This window comes from Podarcis liolepis, assembly GCF_965112155.1.
Source record: "Podarcis liolepis genome assembly, chromosome: Z".
Classification (NCBI taxonomy): Eukaryota; Metazoa; Chordata; class Lepidosauria; order Squamata; family Lacertidae; genus Podarcis; species Podarcis liolepis.
The window spans coordinates 35,992,129-36,012,587 of record NC_139570.1 but is presented as its reverse complement, the minus strand read 5'-3'; the positions used below and the strand labels follow the sequence as shown (position 1 = coordinate 36,012,587).

Sequence of the window (20,459 nt, the reverse complement as noted above, 5' to 3'; positions counted from 1 at the left end):
CTGTAGATTTGTTTTTATGTGCTTGGATTTTTCTTTCTCATGTAATAGACGATTTCCAGAGAGGTTGCCATGTTAATTTATTGCAGCCTAAACAACAAATTCAAGGGACGCGGGTGGCGCTGTGGGTAAAACCTCAGTGCTTAGGACTTGCTGATCGTAAGGTCGGCGGTTCGAATCCCCGCGGCGGGGTGAGCTCCCGTCATTCGGTCCCAGCTCCTGCCCACCTAGCAGTTTGAAAGCACCCCTAAGTGCAAGTAGATAAACAGGTACCGCTTTATAGCGGGAAGGTAAACAGCGTTTCCGTGTGCTGCGCTGGTGCTGGCTCGCCAGCTGCAGCTTCGTCACGCTGGCCACGTGACCCGGAAGTGTCTTCGGACGGTGCCGGCTCTCAGCCTCTTAAGCGAGATGAGCGCGCAACCCTAGAGTCGGACATGACTGGCCCGTACGGGCCGGGGTACCTTTACCTTTTTTAAACAACAAATTTCTTGGTCTTTAGGTGCCATAAGGCATTGAGGGTTATTGATGCAGTTTTTGTATTTCTTGTATCTGCCAGCATTTTGCATTTCTGTTGTATTGCTTCCTTTTCTGCGTGACTTAAAACTTACACATCCTTTCAGCATTACTTAGCCTTGTCAGTGGCCCCGACTTATAAAATGACCTGTTATCTTTTGCCCTGACCTTCCGGAAACAGAGCCATATAATCTTTTCTGAAAACTGGCACAGCACAGTGGAGAAATATAAACAGTCATTGATAATTCAAGTGTGGCTGAAAACTAAAAATGGCCAAGGATATGTTTTGGCTTGCTTCTGAATACAATCAATGTACAACACTATTTGCTAATCCTGAGCTCCAGCCTGCTTTGACCCTCCATTTGCAACATTTATGTGCTCCCATAACTTTTAAATCTATTTTCTTAATTAAAAAATCTCCCCTGCAGCTACCAGTTGGATCACTGGTCTCTGTAGCTCAGTATTGTGTACACCAACCAGCAGCTGCTCTCCAGGGTTTTAGACAGGGAGTTTCTCCCAGCCCTGCCTGGAGATGCCACTGGGGATTGAACCTGGAACCTTCTGCATGCAAAGCAGCTGCTCTAGCCCTGATCTGCAGGCCCTCAGTCTGGACCTCTTTGGGGTGGAATCCACATGTATTTGGGGGTGAGGGAAGCAAAGGTTTATAAGGAATCATGGAGACACATGGTAGGAATGGGCAAAAGCTGAGTTTAGAAACTTGGTTTACATACAGGGCTGTCCCTCCTGATTTCTCTCAGCCTCAGTTTTCAGATGTGGGAAAATACAGGATAGGGGGGCTAGGCTTTTGGCTCAGCTATGGAACCAGCTAGGGACGCGGGTGGCGCTGTGGGTAAAACCTCAGTGCCTAGGACTTGCCGATCGTATGGTCGGCGGTTTGAATCCCCACGGCGGGGTGAGCTCCCGTCTTTCGGTCCCAGCTCCTGCCCACCTAGCAGTTCGAAAGCACACCTAAGTGCAAGTAGATAAATAGGTACCGCTTTATAGTGGGAAGGTAAACGGCGTTTCCGTGTGCTGCGCTGGTGCTGGCTCGCCAGAGCAGCTTCGTCACGCTGGCCACGTGACCCGGAAGTGTCTCTGGACAGCGCTGGCCCCCGGCCTCTTAAGTGAGATGGGCGCACAACCCTAGAGTCGGACGCGACTGGCCCGTATGGGCAGGGATACCTTTACCTTTACCTATGGAACCAGCTATGGAATAATAGCCCAGTGTCAAGAAGATACATGGCTGAGGTGATTCCTGTTAAGCATCACCAGTCTCCTCAAAATACATAGGAAATCTTGAGACAGTCTTTAGACAGTCAGGAATTTGAGGTTATAGAGAACAAATGTGTTTTTGGGTTGCTGGGGAATAAAAAATAGGTTGTGCTCCTGCATTGAAACTCACTTAACTTTTGACCTTTTGAATTTATATGACCTAACATCCATGTCAGAAAGAAGTTGCCAGAGACACCAACAAACTAAATTCCAGCTTAATTTCAAATTAAACGTCCAAATCACAACAATTTATAGCAATTTTATCTTCTTCTTTTTTGCAGCCTGTGCAGATACGTTCCTTGCCTGTATGTTGCTATTAGCATTAACAGCTGGGCTAACTGGCTTCAAAACTGCTCAAAATAAAAACAAATTAAAACAGACCACAGAGCTCAAGGACAAGTAGCTTTGCCCATTGCCATCTTCTCCATTTTATTTCCTTTGTTCTCTGGTGAAGCGCAAACAAAAATATTTTAACTTTTAGTTACTGTTTTTCACCCGATTAATTTTTCCTGGGTTTCCTACACTGGACGGATTTATGCTAATTTACACCTGAGATTGTACAAATCTATTTCTTGAACTCCTGTTATGAATAGGTAACTGTTATTTTTTTCTTTTTCTCCATTACTTGGAAAGACAAGGGGCAGAATTGTCTCAAGGATATGTAATTTTACATAATGTAGTTTTGATTTCATTTATGCTATATCATTGTGAGTTATACTTCCATATCCTGGAATGCAGTCATTGTTTGTGATACATTAAAAAAAATAAAATCCTTTCCGGTTGCTACTACTTGCCCATTTAAGCCTTTTAAATAAAGATCTTTCCTAGTCTGTTTCTCCTTTGGAATTGTTTTTAGATCTTTTAAGTGTTTCATTGCATCCATGTCTGGTGATCTGGGACCCTTTTGGGATGAAGAGTGGGAATGTTTTAAAATAAATAATAATCTGTAGATTCTATTTTCAGCTAGCATCTTTTTAGGGCAGCAGAGTTAGTTACTGCAATCTCTGTTCTAGAATTCTGTAGTTAATTTATTTTCTAATTACAGAGCCTGTGGAATCTTGAAACCACTCGTCTTATTGCCCATTTTGAGAAATCGCTGAACTGTGATGAGGGGGGAAAGGTGCAATGCCTGGATTCTGACATCGAGAAAAAACTTAGAGTGCCATTGTTGGAAATACTGAAATACCCCTACCTGTTGCTTCATAAACGACTCAGTGAGTATCTTGAGGCACCTGAACTTGATCTGGTTCTCCCTTGCATAGTAGCTACAGATTTTGAAAGCAGCTACTGAAACAGGTTGTGACAAATCACTTAATGGTTGCATTCTCAGGATACGCCAGGAGGTGGTATGTTGACTGGGCTTTTTTGAACTATTTCGCTCCTCAGAAAATCTTGTACACAAAATTCTTATTACTATATTATGTATATTCTGTTGCCATCACAAGTGATCAGAAATTGTGGCCTGGGTGGTGTTGCTCACTTGACTTCCTCAAGACATGCATCCCTGCTGTTTACTAAGAACAGGAGGGCAGAATTCTTTTTGTTGCAGGAACCTGAGTATTAACTTTGCTGGAAGGACAAGCTGTGGGTTTGTTTTGGCCCAGCCATATAGTAACAAGGTGCCTATGGAAGGTTTACCAAATCTCTCCTTTGTATGTGGAGGGGAGGCATGTTTCATGAAAATGCCAGACAGGTATCTCCCTTAAGAAGCTTTATAGGATAAAATCCTCTGCATAGTGTTGATCTGAACACTATGCAGAGGGTTCCACAGAGTCCATTCCTGTTCTATGAATCTTTGAAAATGGCTTTCATCTTATGCAAGGATCATTTCCCTTCAAATTATGGTTATTCCAGCAGCCCTAACACTTTGTGTTCTCTTTTTTTGAATTGTAGGCATGCTGTTTGTGGATGCTATTTGCAAAATGGAGGCAATCAACTACCCCTGCCAGGTGCTTGGGAAACACCCAGGTGTCTATTTGCTCATGGTACACCCTAATGAAACGGTGAGCTGCTTTAATTTTCTTCTACATTTTCAGTTTTGCTTCCCAGGCTTAAATGTAGGATTAAGCTGCCTTAACCATTGGTCAAATGAAAGAAAGTCCTTATGCATAGACTTGTAGAGTTGGAAGGGACTCCAAGCGTCACCAAGTCCAACCCCCTGCAATGCAGCAATTTCAGCTAAAGCATCCATGACAGGTGGACATCCAATCTGTTTAAAAACCTCCAAGGAAGGAGAGTCCACCAACTCCCAAGGGAGTCTCTTCCACTGTCAAACAGCTCTCACTGCTAGAAAGTTCTTCCTTATGTTTAGTCAGAATCTCATTTCTTGTGAATTGAAGTCATTGGTACAAGTTCTCCAAGCAGGAGAAAACAAGCTTGCTCCAGCTCCCACATGACAGCCCCTAAGATATTTGAATATGACTATCATCTCTCCTGTCTCCTCTTGTCCAAGCTAAACATACCCAGCTACTTCAACCACTCCTTATAAGGCTTGATTTCCAGACCCTTGATCATCTTGGTTGCCCTCTGTATACATTTCAGCTTGTCAATATCCTTTTTAAATTGTGGTGCCCAGAACTGGACGCAATATTCCAGTTGTAGTCTAACTAAGGGAGAATAGAGTTGTGCCTGTACTTCCCTTGAATTGAACACTACACTACTGTTGATGTAGTCTAGATCAGTATTCCCTCTTTGTTCTGCTGAATCACAGTACTGACTCATGTTAAACTCGTGGTCTACTAAGACCCCTAGATATGTACCACTAGCAAGTCAGGTGTCCTTCCATCATATATTTATGCAGCTGGTTCTTCCTGCCTAAAGTGCAGGAAGAACCTTACACTTGTCCCTACTGAAATTCATTTTGGAAGTTTGGACCCAGTTCTCCAATCTGTTAAGGTCCTCTTGAATTTTGATTCTTTTTAAGTGGCATTAACTACCCTTCCCAGTTTGGTGTCATCTGCAAATTGGATGAGCAGCCCCTCAATTCTTTCTTCCAATTCATTTATAAAGACATTGAACAACAAGCCCAGGACAGAACTCTGTGACACCCTATTTGTCACTTCTTTCCAGAATGATGAGGAACCATTATTGAGCACTCTTTGAGTTCAGTTATTCAGCCTGCTGCAAATCCACCTAACTGTTACCTTGTCCAGCCCACATTTTATCAGCTTCTTCACAAGTATATAATGGAAGACTTGTCAAAAGCCTGACACAAATCTGTATTTTTCAAATTACATTAACAAGTTTGAGAAAACAACAGTTCCAACAACGCTTTCCTTCATAGTTCTAGGAAATAACAAACAAGCTGTTTTGTGTTTTATATATTAATAGAAACACCTTGAACTTGGCCTGGTAACAAACCAACAGGTTGGTCTGTGAGCATGTGTGTTATATGCTGACAAGGTCTCACACCTGTCAGCAGCCATGATGCACCATTCTGCACTAACAGCAGCACAAGGAAAGCCCGACATAGAGCACATTGCATTAATGCAATATTGAGGCAGCCAAACCTTTATAGGAAGCTTGTTCTTTTCATCAGGCTGAGGGCCTGGCAACAGAAATCTTTGCCTGGTTAAGACCCTTGGGGGGGCTACCCTGTGTGAGAAGAAATAAACAAACTTAACTTTTGTAAGTATCTCTGAATTCTCTTTTGGCTAAAGGGTGAGGTGTAAAAAAAGACTTGTATCTAACTTCTACTTAGAAGAGATTCATTGATGTTAACAGTCTAAGTTAGTCATGCCCATCAATTTCAATGGGCCTGCTCTGCATAGGACTGACACTGGATTCAACCTAAAGTAACATCCTAGTTGTTCTATGCTGTTATTAACACAGTTCTATTTTTAGTGATTCCACCCAGGTTTTTTATTTGTTTTTGATAGGTGGTTGTTAAAATATCCCTGTCCCTCATTTTCTGGGATGATTGGTAAGTGAGGAGGCTGTGGAGATGTCCACGGCCTTCAAGTAAGTTTTCCCTGAAACATATCTACACTGTGTGGTTTGGAATGTGAACCTTTAGGTTAGACTTGGTAACAGTTGTCTTTCACACCAACTTGGCTTCTGCTCCACTTTCCATAACAATGACTGCTCTGATTCCTTACCATAGTAATTAATAATGTCCCTTCAAACCCACAGATCCGTCGATGGGCCATTATGACAGCCAAGAGTCTGGGAAAGGTGGACAGGGACGATTACTATGACATACAGGAAGTGCTAAATTGCTTGCTCAGAGTTATAGAGCTGAACCTCTTTGAAAACGCTTATGTTTATAGCCCCACAACAGTTGAGAAGGGTAATCTCATCTTGTTGCCTGACCACCTGTACGATATTACCAGTTACAAAAACTACTGGCTAGGTGAGTAGAAGCAGCTGAGATGGTCTGAAGGGTAAAGGGATTTGGCATGCCCCATTCCACTGGGCATGGTAGCATTGTGGGTACAGCAGGAATAGCTAAGCTTTTTTTCTCCTTTTGGTAAGAGCAACATTGGCTCATAACGAATGCTCGGAGGGCCTCATGCTAGCAGTGCTCCCAAAACGGGTACGGGGTGAAAGTGGGTGCGACCACCATACACACAGCCTCTGCCTCTGTCCCTCCCTAACACACACACACACACACACACACACACACACAAAGCTACCTTACGCTGACTGACCATTGATCTATCCAGCTAATAGTTCACATTGACGGGGGCAGCATCTATCTCCAGGGGGTGTATTCCAGCCCTCATCCATGAAATCAGGTGCCACAATAAACCTATTAGCCTTCTCTCCCCACACCCAGCTCATCTCTGGCCTTCCAGATGTTTCTGGAGTATGTTTCTCATCCTCTTATTTTTTGACATGCCAGCTGGGGCTGATGGGAGTTGTATACCAATAACACGTGAAGGGCCACAGGTTTGCCCACCCTCCTTTAAGGTGTTGCCAGGCTCCTTTTCCTCCTGTTCCATTTAGAATTAAAACTTTGCTTCCTTATCATTGACTTTGTGGCGCTTAACAGTTGTATATATCATTATTTTTAATTAAACCATCCCATCCATGTATGTGCAACCTTGCTAAATTCTAAAATGTAGGTTCCTATCCCAAGGGATGGGTAATGTAAAGCAGGGGTAGCTAACATGGTGCTCCTCATATGTTGCTGGACTCCACCTCCTTAAGCCCCAGTCAATATGGCCTATTGCCAGGGATGGTGTGTTCCCAAACTCTGGAGGACACAAACAGTCTAAAATTTGAGAGGACTGCAAGCAGGCACAGTTACATTAAGTAGGTTTTAGTTTGTTTATGGATTAAGATTGGGAGTTAAGGCAATGCCCAGTGACAGTTTCTGAACTTTCTAATTTTCATTGTTGTAGGTATATGTATGGTGCTGCTGGTGCTGGATGAGCAAGCCATGGATTCATTGTTGCTTGGCCCAAACAAACAGAACGACTTTATGCAATGCATAATAAACACCCTTAAGAAAGACTCGGATGGTAATTAATTAATAATCTTTTAGGGCAGTGATAAAAGTAAATTAAATGAATAGCCATAAAACTTGTATGTCAAATAAATTATTTAATGTTAAAATGCTATAGTGCATGATGGCTGATCACTAGTTTCTATGCTTATAAAAAACAGGCCTCAAATGTCACTGAAGTTTTGTTTTTCTTATGTGTTTTGCAGTTATTAGGTGAGATCTAACTAAGTCATAGTTTAGACACATTGGTTAATGAAAGTTCATTGATTTCATTGGTGTCTAGATTATTAACTGAAGTTTGATATCACCAAATGGGTTTTAGGGGGTTTCTTTTTGGAGAATTAGGTGTCATTTCTTCTGAGGAGGAACAGAAATCTGTTTGGATGCACCTTATATCCAACTGAAATTGCATACATTGATATCTGTAACCTGCCTTCCTTTATCCATAATACTTCTGTTTTGGTTGCTACATGAGAAATTCAGTTTAAAAACATTACACACACACACCCATGTGCTTTGGCTCACATTTACCTGCAATGTAATATCTTCTTTCAGCATAGTTGATAAAGTCATTAGGTTTGCAGACCTTTATTCTTACTGTTGGTTGCTGATAAGCGCTGTTGTGTTGAATGGCATTTTCCTGCAGCAGAGAGGGACTCCTCACATGGATTGTCCCCCCCCCCCATTCCACACTTGCTCCACAGGCAGGAATATGTAGATTAGACAGATCTTACCTCAGTGGGACAGCATTGCTTCCTTTCCTTCCTGCCTTGCTACTGTGCAGGCCCAGGTCACAGCTCTATGCTGCTGCCGTTTGCTGCTTGAGGAGAAGCTTTCCTTTCCTTGAGGCACATTTAATTACAGAATTCAACAACAAAAAGGTATGAGTCGTCTCTGAGAGCTTGCAGCCTCCATTTTTGGCCAATTTCTCAGATGAGGAGGACGGAGGAGCAGAGGCTACCCACAGCAGTGGGGTGGTTTCCCTTGGTGTACCCTCAAGCTTGCCAAGAACTGCATCCCAGGAGCCAGCAGAGGCTGCAGAGGAACAGCCAGCAGAGAAAGCTGAGGCTTTGTAGCAGCTGCTGGGCCTTGCATCACCCCGTCATTTAGTGATTGACAGCACAACACTCCACACTGAGTTCTGTCAGTGAATCCGGCAGGCATTGGCCCAGGATGCAGGAGCTGGTTTAGTCCCAGTCCCTCAGATGGCATTTCTTGGCCCTCCAGTGCCCAAGGTACTTCAGGTTTTGGCGGGAAATAGGGCCTCACGCTTGTTTTCTGCTGAGAGTTTTGCCCACCTGTTGAAGATCCTAAAGATAGATAACCGTGCCCAAGAACACAGGAGCTGGTGGTGGTGGCGGCAGCAGCGGCAAAGGGAGTGTCCAAAGTAAGGACTGTTTCAGTCCTTCAACCGTTTTGGCACCTTTTCCATCTGTTCTCAGTACCTGGGGATAGTCACTCCTCAGGCCCAGGTAGGCCCAGGTCCTCAAAGGTTTTATACCTTTCAACTTGAGACTATGACTAAATGCTGAGTTCCCCACCGTACCTCTGTATGTTCGATACAGTGGGTATAATGACAGTCAAGGGTTATTATGTAAAATGACCTGTAGGAAAATCTTGACCAGCATGTCATGTCATGGCTGATGTAGAATGGACCATGTGGAACTGGTTATATACTTAGCGCCATGTAAGCGGTGTATGGAGAAGTATAAAAGCTGTCTTGAAACCTGTGATTAGCACAGTACCCACTATTCTATGGGATTGTCCTTTACTGCAGCAAATTTAATAAAAAGTATTGTCTTGCTGGAATTGGTTCACTGAGGTTCAGCTCTGAGGGCCTTCTGGTGCTTCCCTCACTGTGAGAATTGAGGTTACAGGGAACCAGGCAGAGGGCCTTCTCAGTAGTGGAACCCACCCTGTGGAATGCTCTCCCATCAGATGTCAAGGGAATAAACTACTTTCCAACCTTTAGAAGACATCTGAAGGCAGCCCTGTTTAGGGAAGTTTTAAATGTTTGGTGTTTTGTTTTATTTTTAATATTCTGTTGGGAACCGCCCAGAGTGGCTGGGGAAGCCCAGCCAGATGGGCGGGGTATTGATTGATTGAGTTCCTTACCTGGGAATGAACCTGAGGAATGTTCAAGCAGCTTTGGTACATCCTATCCGAGGATCCCCACCCTCCGGGCATGGAAATGTGACATTGGAGCACCAGTGAAGGTCCAGTTTCTGCAGGGGGTGGAGGGGATCCTATGCACCCTGGCGTAGTTTGCATAATTGGCTGTGTGGTTGCACGCATACACTGCTTTTTAGTATTTTCTCTAATTGAATACGTTCTAGTTTGGTGTTGAAACACTCTCTCCTCAGTTCAGTTTAATACAGTAGTGCTCTCCTGTTCCAAACATGTGGGCATTCCACCTCCCTAGGCAGCAAAATTTTGCTGCCAGAGGACGGTTGATCAGCTGCAGCAGGCAGCATGAAATACTTGCAGGGACTACAGGTTGCCCATGGATTCAGCATCAAGCCAGTTCCTTAATTTAGCCAGGTTCATTCATTTCATTTGAAGTTTACTCTGAGTAAAACATAATTTGAATACAAACTTGCTCACTGATTTTATGGCAATTCCAGTATTGCTTGATACTGGGTTTTTACACCCCCCCCATGTACTCAACATTTTCATTTTTTAATTTACGTGTTTTCATTGACTAAATATTATTTCCCATCTCAGCGTGTTTTGACTTGTCTGTTTCAGATGAAAGTAACAGTCCCTTCTGGCCTGCACTCCACTGCTTCATGGTGATCCTGGATAAGCTTGGGTCCAAAGTGTGGGGGCAGCACATTGATCCAAGTGAGGCATTTCAAACTATTAACAACAGCGTGAGTTATAATAAAGAAATAGAGAATATTCGCCAAAGGTGCAAGAGGTCAGTCCTTTATCCTTTTATTACAGTTTTTATAATACAGCATTTTGGAAGCCAGTGTGATATCCTTCAATTCTTGCTGAGCAATTGGCCGTTCTGGCTGGGGCTGATGGGAATTGTGCATCAACATGTAACTATATTAGTTACCACCGGATTAAGATTAAACATATTTAATATAATTTAAATGTTATCTGCAAATCAGTTAAAGGCTTTGCTTAAAATATTTTCAAGTGTTCCAGTTAAAATACCTACCAATAAAACTCACTCACTGTTTAAATTGTAATTTGTTTTTGTTTTTTGTTTTAGTTCTAATACTAGTTTTTATAAATATATTGTGCTTTGTAGGGATGGTTATCTGTAAAAAGTTAACTACTACATTGATTTTAATCATGAGTTTCTTGATTGGATTTGTGTTGTGTTCATGTATTGTGACACTTTCTAATTTTATGAAATGTGGTTCCTGCAGAAAATATGTCAGTGGAACAGTTTCCATCTAACATCATTGGATGAGCTATGTTGCTCATGCCCATTTTGTGGATGTTGTGGTATTTCTTCCAAAGCCACCTAAGGAGCCTATGACTTAGTGAGGTTGTCTTTCCTGCATTTACAAATCATGGTGCATCCATGGTGCGTATGTGAACTATGGTTTGTTCCAACGTGCCTTAGATTGTCTCACAGATGAGCAAGCAAACCAGTTTCTTTCTACAGAGCTTAAAATAAGCCATGTTTCATAAACCTACAAGAAATTTTAGTGCCAGATTGGAATCAACCAAACCAAGCTGTAGCTAGTCAGCTGAGCTGGGTTCCAACTCTGGGAAGAAATTAGTAGAGGAGTTTGAGCAGAGGTTGCCCTCCACTGAACTCCCCAAAGACACAGGCTTCAGTTGAAAAGTAGGCCTTTATTAGTACAAATGTACGTAGGGTCAGTCTCTTCAAAAATACTGGAGAGGACTGTGTTTTGGGGCTTTCAAACGTTATTTCTACCAGTCATAGGATTACAGCAGACTTTCCCATCACAGTTACAACTCATTGACACCATTCTAGACCAACCAGAGATCCTTTTGCTCTTCTGTCTAGCGCATCTCAACCTCCTCATCTTACTATACATTTTTTTAAGGGTAACCTTTTTTAAGGGTGTTTTTGATTAATTTCTCTTATTAGCTGTTTATCAACATCTGTTTTCCATTATCTGTGATTCATTTATCAGGTTAAATATAAGTGCTGCTATGCTTAGCAGTCCTTTCACTATTGCCATACTGATTATCTGCTTACTTTCCTTCAGAGTTTGTGTACCAGGTGCACAATAACCTCTTAGTTAAATACAATGTTTTTTTCCTTACTAGAAGAGCTTAGTTAATCTTCATACACATATGCTGGATACATAATATAGAGTCCTAAAGGCTCAAAGTGGATTCAAACAAGATGAAGAAAAATGGAGATTCTTCTTTTCAACCATCTGTGGTTTAGAGTTAAATCTGAGTGAAATCCTGATCGCTCTGGCTTAAGTGAATTAGCTTTCACTAAGGCAGTTAGTTTAAGTCTGAGAGCAATTTAAGTACTCTTTATGACAAATTTAACACTATAATTATTTGCATAGTCTTTGGGACTCAGGGTCAGAGGAGGAAATAACATTGACCTTGATTACATATTCTTCTGTTCTGTTCTCTTCCCCCCCCCCCCAGCAGTCGTGAGCTTTAAGAATGATGTAAACTACACATTTAAATAAATAGCTTTTGGTTTAAATGCTTTGCTTTCTTAATGTTTTCAAAGAAATAGATCTGTGCCGCTATCAGATTGTGAAGATGAAATGGTCACCTGCAGCCAACTGGTGTATGACTACCGCCTAGAAAAGCCACAGAAGGTACCTTGCATGTTGATCTAATTTATTGTCTCCTTCCATGGTTGAAATATGGTTATGGGGGCAGCTCCAGAGTATAGCTGGAGAGAAGAATCAAACCACATATGTCCTCTAGAACAAACACTTTTCATTTTAAAAGCTGGATCCTGGTGTTCGTTTGAAGGGTGGTTTCTTACTGGCAACAGAATTCAGCCTCCTGAAAACTTTGTTTTTTTCATTAAAACAATGTAGACCTGTTGCACTCTGGATGATGCTAGGCTACAACACCCATCGTCTCTGATCATTGGCCATCCTGGCTGAGGCTGATGGAATTTTGAGTCCAGCAACATCTGAAGCGCCACAAACCCCCTTTCCTGTCATAGTAAAATCATGTGAGGATGGCATCTGTATATGCGGGGTGGGGTGGGGTGGCGGCAGCGGAATGGAGAACATGCTGTTAAAACAGTGACTTCTTGTTTCAGGTTACCAGACAGAAATCTGCTGCTTGTCCTAATTACTTCCCTGACTTGTATGAAGATATGAAAACATTAATTGATGCATTCCAGGCTGACTTTGGCCAAGACATACAGTTGCACAGCAGCACTTTTCTATGGCTTATCCCTTTCATCCACTCCCTTATGGGCCTCAGGGAGCTGGGGATTGGCTACAGCGTACAGGTTATGAGCCACCTGTGTTTGAAAACGGATGTCTCTGAGAACTCTGCTGAATCCTATGACAAAGTATCTCAGTTCTTTATTTGGGTTCTGGTGATCGTGATTCAACTCCACCTTAAGAAAAAGTGCCTGAGTTCTCTGTGGGTCAGCGCGGAAAAATGGGTGCGGACAGTGGTAGCATGGGCCAAGCTTCCACGTGCAGTGTTCATGGCTGGCATTGAGAGAAGGGCTGCCAGGAGCTGCTTAATAAGCACAGCTACATCAGCATCTCTGGAAACAGAGTCTGTGCAGTCTTTCTGCATGAAACTGATTCGTAATATCCTGAAGGAAGGCTTACATGATGTGAAGACTCCCGTTTGTAAGCAGTTCTTTCTTGAACTCAACTTGCTTCTCCGTAACCGCATGAACTTGGAGCTGAGTCCCAAGCAGACTCAAGAATTGCAGAGTACTCTGAAGCATATCATAAGGACCATGTGGATGAAATCAGGACCTTCTTCCCCCATCGTGGAGAGCTTTCCCATTGGTGTAAATGAAAGACAGGAAGACATGCATCCAGTGAATATGTGCAATGAGCACCCACCTCACTTGTCAGCAGCAAGGAAGGATGAAGTCTGCCAAGAATGCCAAGTACAAGAGGGCTCCATGTTAGCAAACAGATACATGTATGTTCAAAAAACCATGAGCTGTCATCAGACACTAGGGATAGACATAAAGGTTGAGAACATCTGGTCAGGGGTGGAGAGACCCAGAGCTTCCAGTCCTCTGATGACAAAGAATGATGACAGCAGTGATGCTTTGGAGAAAAGTGTTGATCAGAATGACCTTACAAGCCAAAGGAAACCTCTGAGACCTCTGATACCCGACATCAAGGAGAAGTTGAGACATCTTTTTGATAAGTATAGAATCAGCACCATGCTGGAGTCAAAAACAAAGGAGGAGCAGTCAGTTAGAGACCAAAGGAAAAGCCAGGAAGGGCTGAAGAGTGATATTGTTGCAGGTAGCGCTGGCAACACATCAGATCCATTGCTCTGCAAATCAGGGGCAGGCTCAAGCAGTCTGTCAGCCTGTATGAAAAATAAATGCAAGGAAAGGGTCCTGGATTTTGAAACAGGACAGACCGATTCTGAAGAAGGCAGCAGTGATGACATGAAGGAGACGATGCCACATGACATTGTGGTGAGGAATCAGAGGAATGAATTTGAAGCAGCTGTCGCTGTCACTTCAACTAGCACAGCAACAGATCCCCAAATTAGCATAGTCCTCAATAAAGGCAGCTTCACTGTTTACACCAAAGAAACTAGTTTCCCCGTTGACTCTAGGCAGGAAAGCAGCAAGAAAGTTATGGGCTCTGTTCAATCTCAGTCTTCCAGTGAAGACTGCCCTTCTAAGGCAGCAAAGGGACCAATCTGTACAATTATTATTTCTGATTCTTCAGAAGAGGATGAAAACCAAGGGAACACTAGAGAGAGCAGAAACGATACTACATGTGTGCGCCATGAGAAGCAATCCAGTGCACAGGGGCAAGAGCCAATGAATTCCTCACCAACAAATGCGGAACATGAATCACAGTTGTTTGAGTTTGAATCAGAAGCTGAAATTTACTCAGAATGGCAGGACAGCCAAACTAATGAGGAACCGACAGAGGAGGAGAACCTTTTAGCGGAGACAGACAATGGCCACAGAGCCACTGACTTGGAAATAAATTACTGGGGTTATGAGTCGAACCCTGATTGGTTTAATGCCACTGAAGAAGCAAAAGAGGACCATGTGCAAAACAGTGAAACTAAAACAAAGACACTTACACCGGCTCAGAAGGTCAACATTAGCAGCAGAAATGCAATGTGTTGCTCGACTTCCACAGGGATGGGTGCAGGGTGTTCCAGACACATAGATCCATCAGCACCTACTGCTCCTTCAGAGTCAGCATCTGCTGTCAAAGAATCTACTATTCAGCCAAAGAAGGCACCACCACAGGCAGAACCAGCAAGATCTACTCCTGCTGTGGTGCCACCTGCCAAAGTCCACCATTTTCCACCCCCAACCTCACTGACAGAGAATCTTGGCCTGTCAAAGAAAGTCCGTAGAGCAGCTGAACTATCTCAGCGCACACAGGACAGTCTTGCTGAGTTGCGTCGTCATGGGGAAATTGCTGGCAGGGTAGATGTTGCACAGAAAAGAACATCACAACTAATAAATGCTTCACACCTAACTACTAAAAATAGAAAAATGCTTTCTTGCCAAGAACGTCAGTTCTATAGGCAGACAAGGCCTAAAGAGAGAGAGAAGGGTCAGCACACTCAAAGAGGAAACCCAAGTTCCTCAATCCTTGAAGCTACAGCTAGTAAAACCAATCCCTTGGCCTCTACCGATTCCTCCTCTAGCTCTTGTGATGAGGATGTGGCTTTGAAAGAGGGAGAGCCACAATTGAATGAGAACATTGAAGATGACAACTTGTTTCTTACACAGTCCGATCCAGTGGACATGGAGCTGTGTTCACAAATAGAAAGTGGCAGTAACCCCACACACATGGAAGTCAGTGTATCTGCAAGCCCACTACAGGATGCTAATGAGATATGCAATGAAGCAGGTTCTAAAAGAGCAGCTGAAGCAGAGGCTCACAGCGCAAGCTGTTCTGCTGGTGGCCCACAAGACAATGCGTCTGCCAAGACTTTTGCACCCCCTAGGCTCTCCACGATGAAAATCTTCAGCGTTTCTTCCCGGAACGCAAACCTCACCAAGGAGCTCGAGAGCATCCCAAAGCCCCCAGCAGTTCCAAAGAGCAAATCATATTCCTTCATGCCCCCCACCTCAAAGGGGAATGGATTGCAGTCCCAAATCCCCATGCCGAACAGCATTCTCCAACCACAGAATTCGAACAATGTCCCTCAATTGCTAAATGTGCAAAATAACTCCGATGTGTATACTGGTGGGGTGCTGCCTGCCTGCAGACCTGTTTCCTGGCATGAAATGAATCCACGCTTCACACAAGCAAACAGCGTGAATGCCCAGCAGAGAAGTCCTGCAATATTTAGTAGAGAAATCCTGAAGTGGAACTATGACATGTTTGCACAGTTCAGTCAGTTTGGGCCACCAGCTTACCTCCTCCAGTCTGTTATGACTTCTGTTCTAGCCACTTTTAACAATTACAATGACTACTTCAATACTTTCTTCCCCTTAATGATGCTAAATACCTTTGAAACAGTAAGTAAAGTCTCCCTCAGCTCTTTGTAGTCTGGTGGCCACTTTTAACTGGAGTCTTTTGGCTAGTTTCAGGGAGGCCCACCTGGCTTAAAGAAACACATTTTAATTGATTTTCAGACCGTTATGTAAACAGAGTAAGTGAACAATAACAACAATAATATAATAATAACTTGACATATCTAAAACAAGTCAAGGCAGATAGAAGAACCACCATAAGAAGTAATGACACCCAACTTTAAATCATGACATATTTCTCTGGTGTAAGGAAATATCATTCCATGTCCATCTTTGAACGGAGTAAAAATGTTCAGGGTCCTCCTTCCCCTTGCAGACCCATAATTTAGGTTTTTTACACCATGGAGAAATATTCAAGCTCTGTAATGTTTTCCATTGTTGGAACTACGGAAATCTAGGCTGCTGCCAGCACCCATGTTTAACGTTCCTTTGAGCGAAAAGTCTTCTTCATTTCTGCCCACATATTTATCAAAGAAAGCTGGGCAAAAATTTAAACAGGTATTTCTTGATCCCAGACCAAAATGACTTGCGGGCATTCCCACCAAAGGTGGAAAATGTCCCTTTGGTCCCACAGTCCTGCCAACTGTTCCATGCTATAGTAGAAGTAATGTGGGATAATTGTGCTGGTGCACAGTGCCACTGGTGTGCTATCTTAAAGTGCATTCTTGGGCATGTGCAAATACAGGTTGGACAGTCTAGAGTTCCATAGCTTTATATTCAGCATTTTCTGTACAAGAATTAAGTCTTTTTAAGAAGACACACTTGTAAGGAGAATACATACCTTAGTTGGTGGACCCTTCAGGAAGTGCATTGGAGGTGGTTAGGAGCTGCTGCATGCCAGCAGAGGACAGGACCAGAGTTGGCAACAGAATGCCCCATTTTTCTCTTTCCTCTCCTCTTCCCTTCCTACCTCCACTGCAATTCCACTTAGGCTATACATTTAATCAGCATCATACTACTTTTTTTATTAAATTATTTTTTATTAATTTTTAATAACAATCCAATGTAGGCCACATTAATACAATACCAAATCACGCCAAATCACAATACAATCAAAAGAGCCAATTAATCAGTTCCAAATTAAACATTTTTGAATGACTTCCCATGTTCCGGCTATCAGGAGTTGATGTCATTCCTTGGTCCTGCACCAATTCTCTTAATTAGTCCAAGTTCCACAATTCCGATCTTAATCCTTTATTTTAACAGCCACTCATGTGATGACTTTCGATCATATTTAATAAATCCCTCATAAATCTCATTTTACAACAAATTCAGAGGTTTATTCTCCAGGGTAAATTCCTGTGCCTCCAGGTTCTTCCATGTAGTATAAACCCTCTCTTCTAGCTCTGCTGAACTCCAGGTGGTTATGTTTGCTACAGTGGTGGAGCCACTTTGCCCAGGACCCGACTCCACTGGTGGTTGATGCAGGCACCACACCTTTGGAACCAATTCTCTATAGCCTGCCTGCCCCTGACCAACTAGAATTTCTCCCTTATTCTACCCAAGGGTCTTTGCTACACCAGAGTGCCCCAGCTTCTTTAGCTTTGTTAGCGTGTGGTGCTGATAATGCCAAGGTTGCAGGTTTGATCTTCATATGGGACACCTGCATATTCCTATATTTGCAGGGGTTTGGAATAAATGATCCTCAGGGTCCCTTCCAGCTCTATGATTCTGTGACACAACTAGCTGCCACCTTGCCCAGCCCCAGTGGTTTCTACCCATTATCTGTATAGTATGTCATCAGTGAGCTCTAGACTCGTCCATTGAGACCAAAAGGCCTTCATGGTGGTGTTGAGTGGGGACACAACTCCTCAGGGTGGAAGAGCCCAAGAATTAATTTTTCACTTACACAAAGCATTGATGTCTGGATCACCCCTTTGTAAAGTCTAGTGGATGGAAGAGCACTCTTCATAGCTGCTGTTAAGCCAAAGCTTGCTTTTTCTTGTAGGTGGCACAAGATTGGATAGAGAACCAGAAATGGAAAGACAAAAGGAATTTCCATTTAACTTTGCTGAACTTCAGTCTGGACACAAATGAAGCAGATTTTACAGGTGAGTGAGAATTTCACTGCATATAAACAAACAGGCAGTAAAAATTCGGTTCTGTTTTCAGTAGTGGTTGAAGTAGATAGCAAATGCTTGTGTAGCAAAGGCGAGATTGCTGGGGTAAGCAGACAAGTGCTATCATACTTCTTTCTGCCTGCATAATTTTTGCTTTTTTTGCCCACACATGTTGATGGGTGTTTTAGACCATTTTCAGTTTTGCACTGATCTGAATTTAAAAAAAGAAAGGTTTATACCAATAATTTTATTGTTTTATATCTTGTGTATAAAAGAAGTATTAAACCTTGAGGTGGGTGGGTATAAATTTTGGGAAATAAAATAAACCAATATCCCATGCCCATGACCCAAGCAAACTGAACTCCAGGTGCTGTAAAGGATTAAATAAATAAAAAGCTAATGCTATTTCATAAAAAACCCCAAAACAAAACAGGGATTGAGGAGTGGTATGCCTGTTTTATCTCAACACCTAGATTGCTTTATATGTCTCCAAAACTGTTCTTATCAGGTCATACAAATGAACCGAGAAAAAAACCCTCATACAACTAAATTGACAAAAGATTTATTAGGCTGGGTCACAGGTGTAACTGAAAACACCTGAAATTCAAAGCTGAGCTTCAACAACTTGTGGTTGACCTGTTATCTTTTTACTGAGAGTTTGGTAACATTAAAGCCATATCCATATGTGGCTAGATGCTTGCATATTTTTATTCTGTGTTCAAATTATTTTTCCAGCTAACCTCTCGGAGAGCAATTTGGGGAGACAGTACCCAAAGCAAGATGACTTTGTGGTCTTAACAGTGTATGAAAAGCAAGCCTTTCATAGCAACCCTGGCAAGGCAGAAAGCCACCCAGTGTGCCACGTCGGTTGCGTCACTCGGTTTTATTTTAGTAAGTTTTTTAAAACTAACTTGTCAGTGGGGAAAAGAATTACCTTAGCCAACCATTTGTGTCATTAATTCTTTTGATTTGGGATGTGGGGTTCCTTTCGGCTATTTGAGCGTGGAATTCTAGCTCGGCCCAGATATTGCAACAAGCTTTGTGGTTAAGAAAAATTACCGTATTTTTTGCTCCATAAGACACACTTTTTTCCTCCTAAAAAGTAAGGGGAAATGTGTGTGCGTCTTATGGAGCGAATGCGGTGGGGGCAGGCAGGAAAAGCCCCCAAGAGTCGCACACAAGCTCTTGCGGGTTTTTCTCCAGGAGGGAGAAGGGACTGACGTGGCCAGTCAGTCCTTTCTCCCTCCTCGTAGAAAAGCCCGCAGGAGCCGCACGCTCCTTAAAGGGTGCACAGCTCCTGTGGGCTTTTGCAGGAGGTGGGGGAATTGCCATAGCCGCGCGCAGCCTCCCCCGGCTGGAAAGGCTACACGTGGCTAAAGAAGCCAAGACAGCCAGCAGGATGGATCCCGCTCACTGTCTTGGCTTCTTTAGCTGCGCGCAGCCTCCCCAGCCCGGAGAGGTTGTGCACGGCTAAAGAGGAGCAAAAAATACAGTAACTCTAGTTTGATGTAAAGCCGGACTTGACCAACCATGGTCAGCTGGCAACCCAAGAAATCTAGAGATCATGGTTTGACATGAGAAACAATGGTTTGAAGTGGGGTTGCAAACCATGGTTTTGGGAAATGAATGCAGACAAAGAACTCTAAACCATGTTTGTTAGTATGTATATATACTGGAAATGCTCTCAAACTTTGATTTGGGATGTGGGTGGTGCTGTGGTTTAAACCACTGTGCCGCTTGGACTTGCCGATTGGAAGGTCAGTGGTTCGAGGCCCCGCGACGGGGTGAGCTCCTGTTGTTCGGTCCCAGCTCCTTCCAACCTAGCAGTTCGAAAGCACACATTGCAAGTAGATAAATAGGTACTGCTCTGGTGGGAAGGTAAACAGTGTTTCTGTGCACTGCTCTGGCTTTGCCAGAAGCGGCTTAGTCATGCTGGTCACATGACACGGAAAAACTGGCGGTGGAAGTGGACAAACGCCGGTTCCCTCGGCTTGTAAAGCAAGATGAGCGCCACAACCCCAGAGTCGTTCGCGACTGGACTTAACTGTCAGGGGTCCCTTTACCTTTACCTTTATATATACTGGAAATGCTGTCAAACGATGGTTTGGGTTCTAAATGTTGATGAATGCATGTAGTATTATTTCTGAATTTTATTCTTTTGTATGTGTCTTTTCTTTTTTAAAAATAAACAGAATACAAAGAGCAGGATGTCGTTAATCTGTCTGTCAAGACACAAGGGAATTTGTCCCATATCGAGAAGAAAGTAATGTGCTTCACCATTTGTTCATTGGCTACCATGCAGCGAATGTTTAAGGCCCTTCTTCTGCTTAACCGAAGCCCTCTAGCCAAAGCCATAATCAGCACAGAATATTCTGACTTCTCTCTCATGGGCTCAAATGTGGACTCTAAGAATTCTGTAAGTGTTTGAATTGGTTTTAAATGGGCTAAAGATATGTCCCAGTCCTGATTTAGGGAAGTATAATATCCTTGCTACCCATTACCAAATTGTATGCCAATGAGCCAG

The 20,459-nt window shown here is 43.0% G+C and overlaps 1 protein-coding gene across 5 annotated transcripts in view; it reads left to right on the top strand.

Moving 5' to 3' along the window:
• Positions 1-20,459, top strand: part of SETX (senataxin) — a 51,736-nt gene that overhangs the window by 10,816 nt on the left and 20,461 nt on the right. For 2 of the 5 annotated variants that reach the window (XM_083484929.1, XM_083484928.1), the window contains exons 3-12: positions 2,828-2,996; positions 3,676-3,785; positions 5,914-6,133; positions 7,128-7,247; positions 9,980-10,151; positions 11,919-12,009; positions 12,468-15,860; positions 17,824-17,926; positions 18,671-18,826; positions 20,128-20,351. In XM_083484929.1, the coding sequence (XP_083341055.1) occupies positions 2,828-2,996; positions 3,676-3,785; positions 5,914-6,133; positions 7,128-7,247; positions 9,980-10,151; positions 11,919-12,009; positions 12,468-15,860; positions 17,824-17,926; positions 18,671-18,826; positions 20,128-20,351 (4,758 nt within the window). Of the gene's footprint in view, positions 1-2,827; positions 2,997-3,675; positions 3,786-5,913; positions 6,134-7,127; positions 7,248-7,956; positions 8,467-8,548; positions 8,704-9,979; positions 10,152-11,918; positions 12,010-12,467; positions 15,861-17,823; positions 17,927-18,670; positions 18,827-20,127; positions 20,352-20,459 lie in introns of those variants that run through there. The other 3 variants (XM_083484931.1, XM_083484930.1, XM_083484932.1) reach the window with 3 other exon arrangements.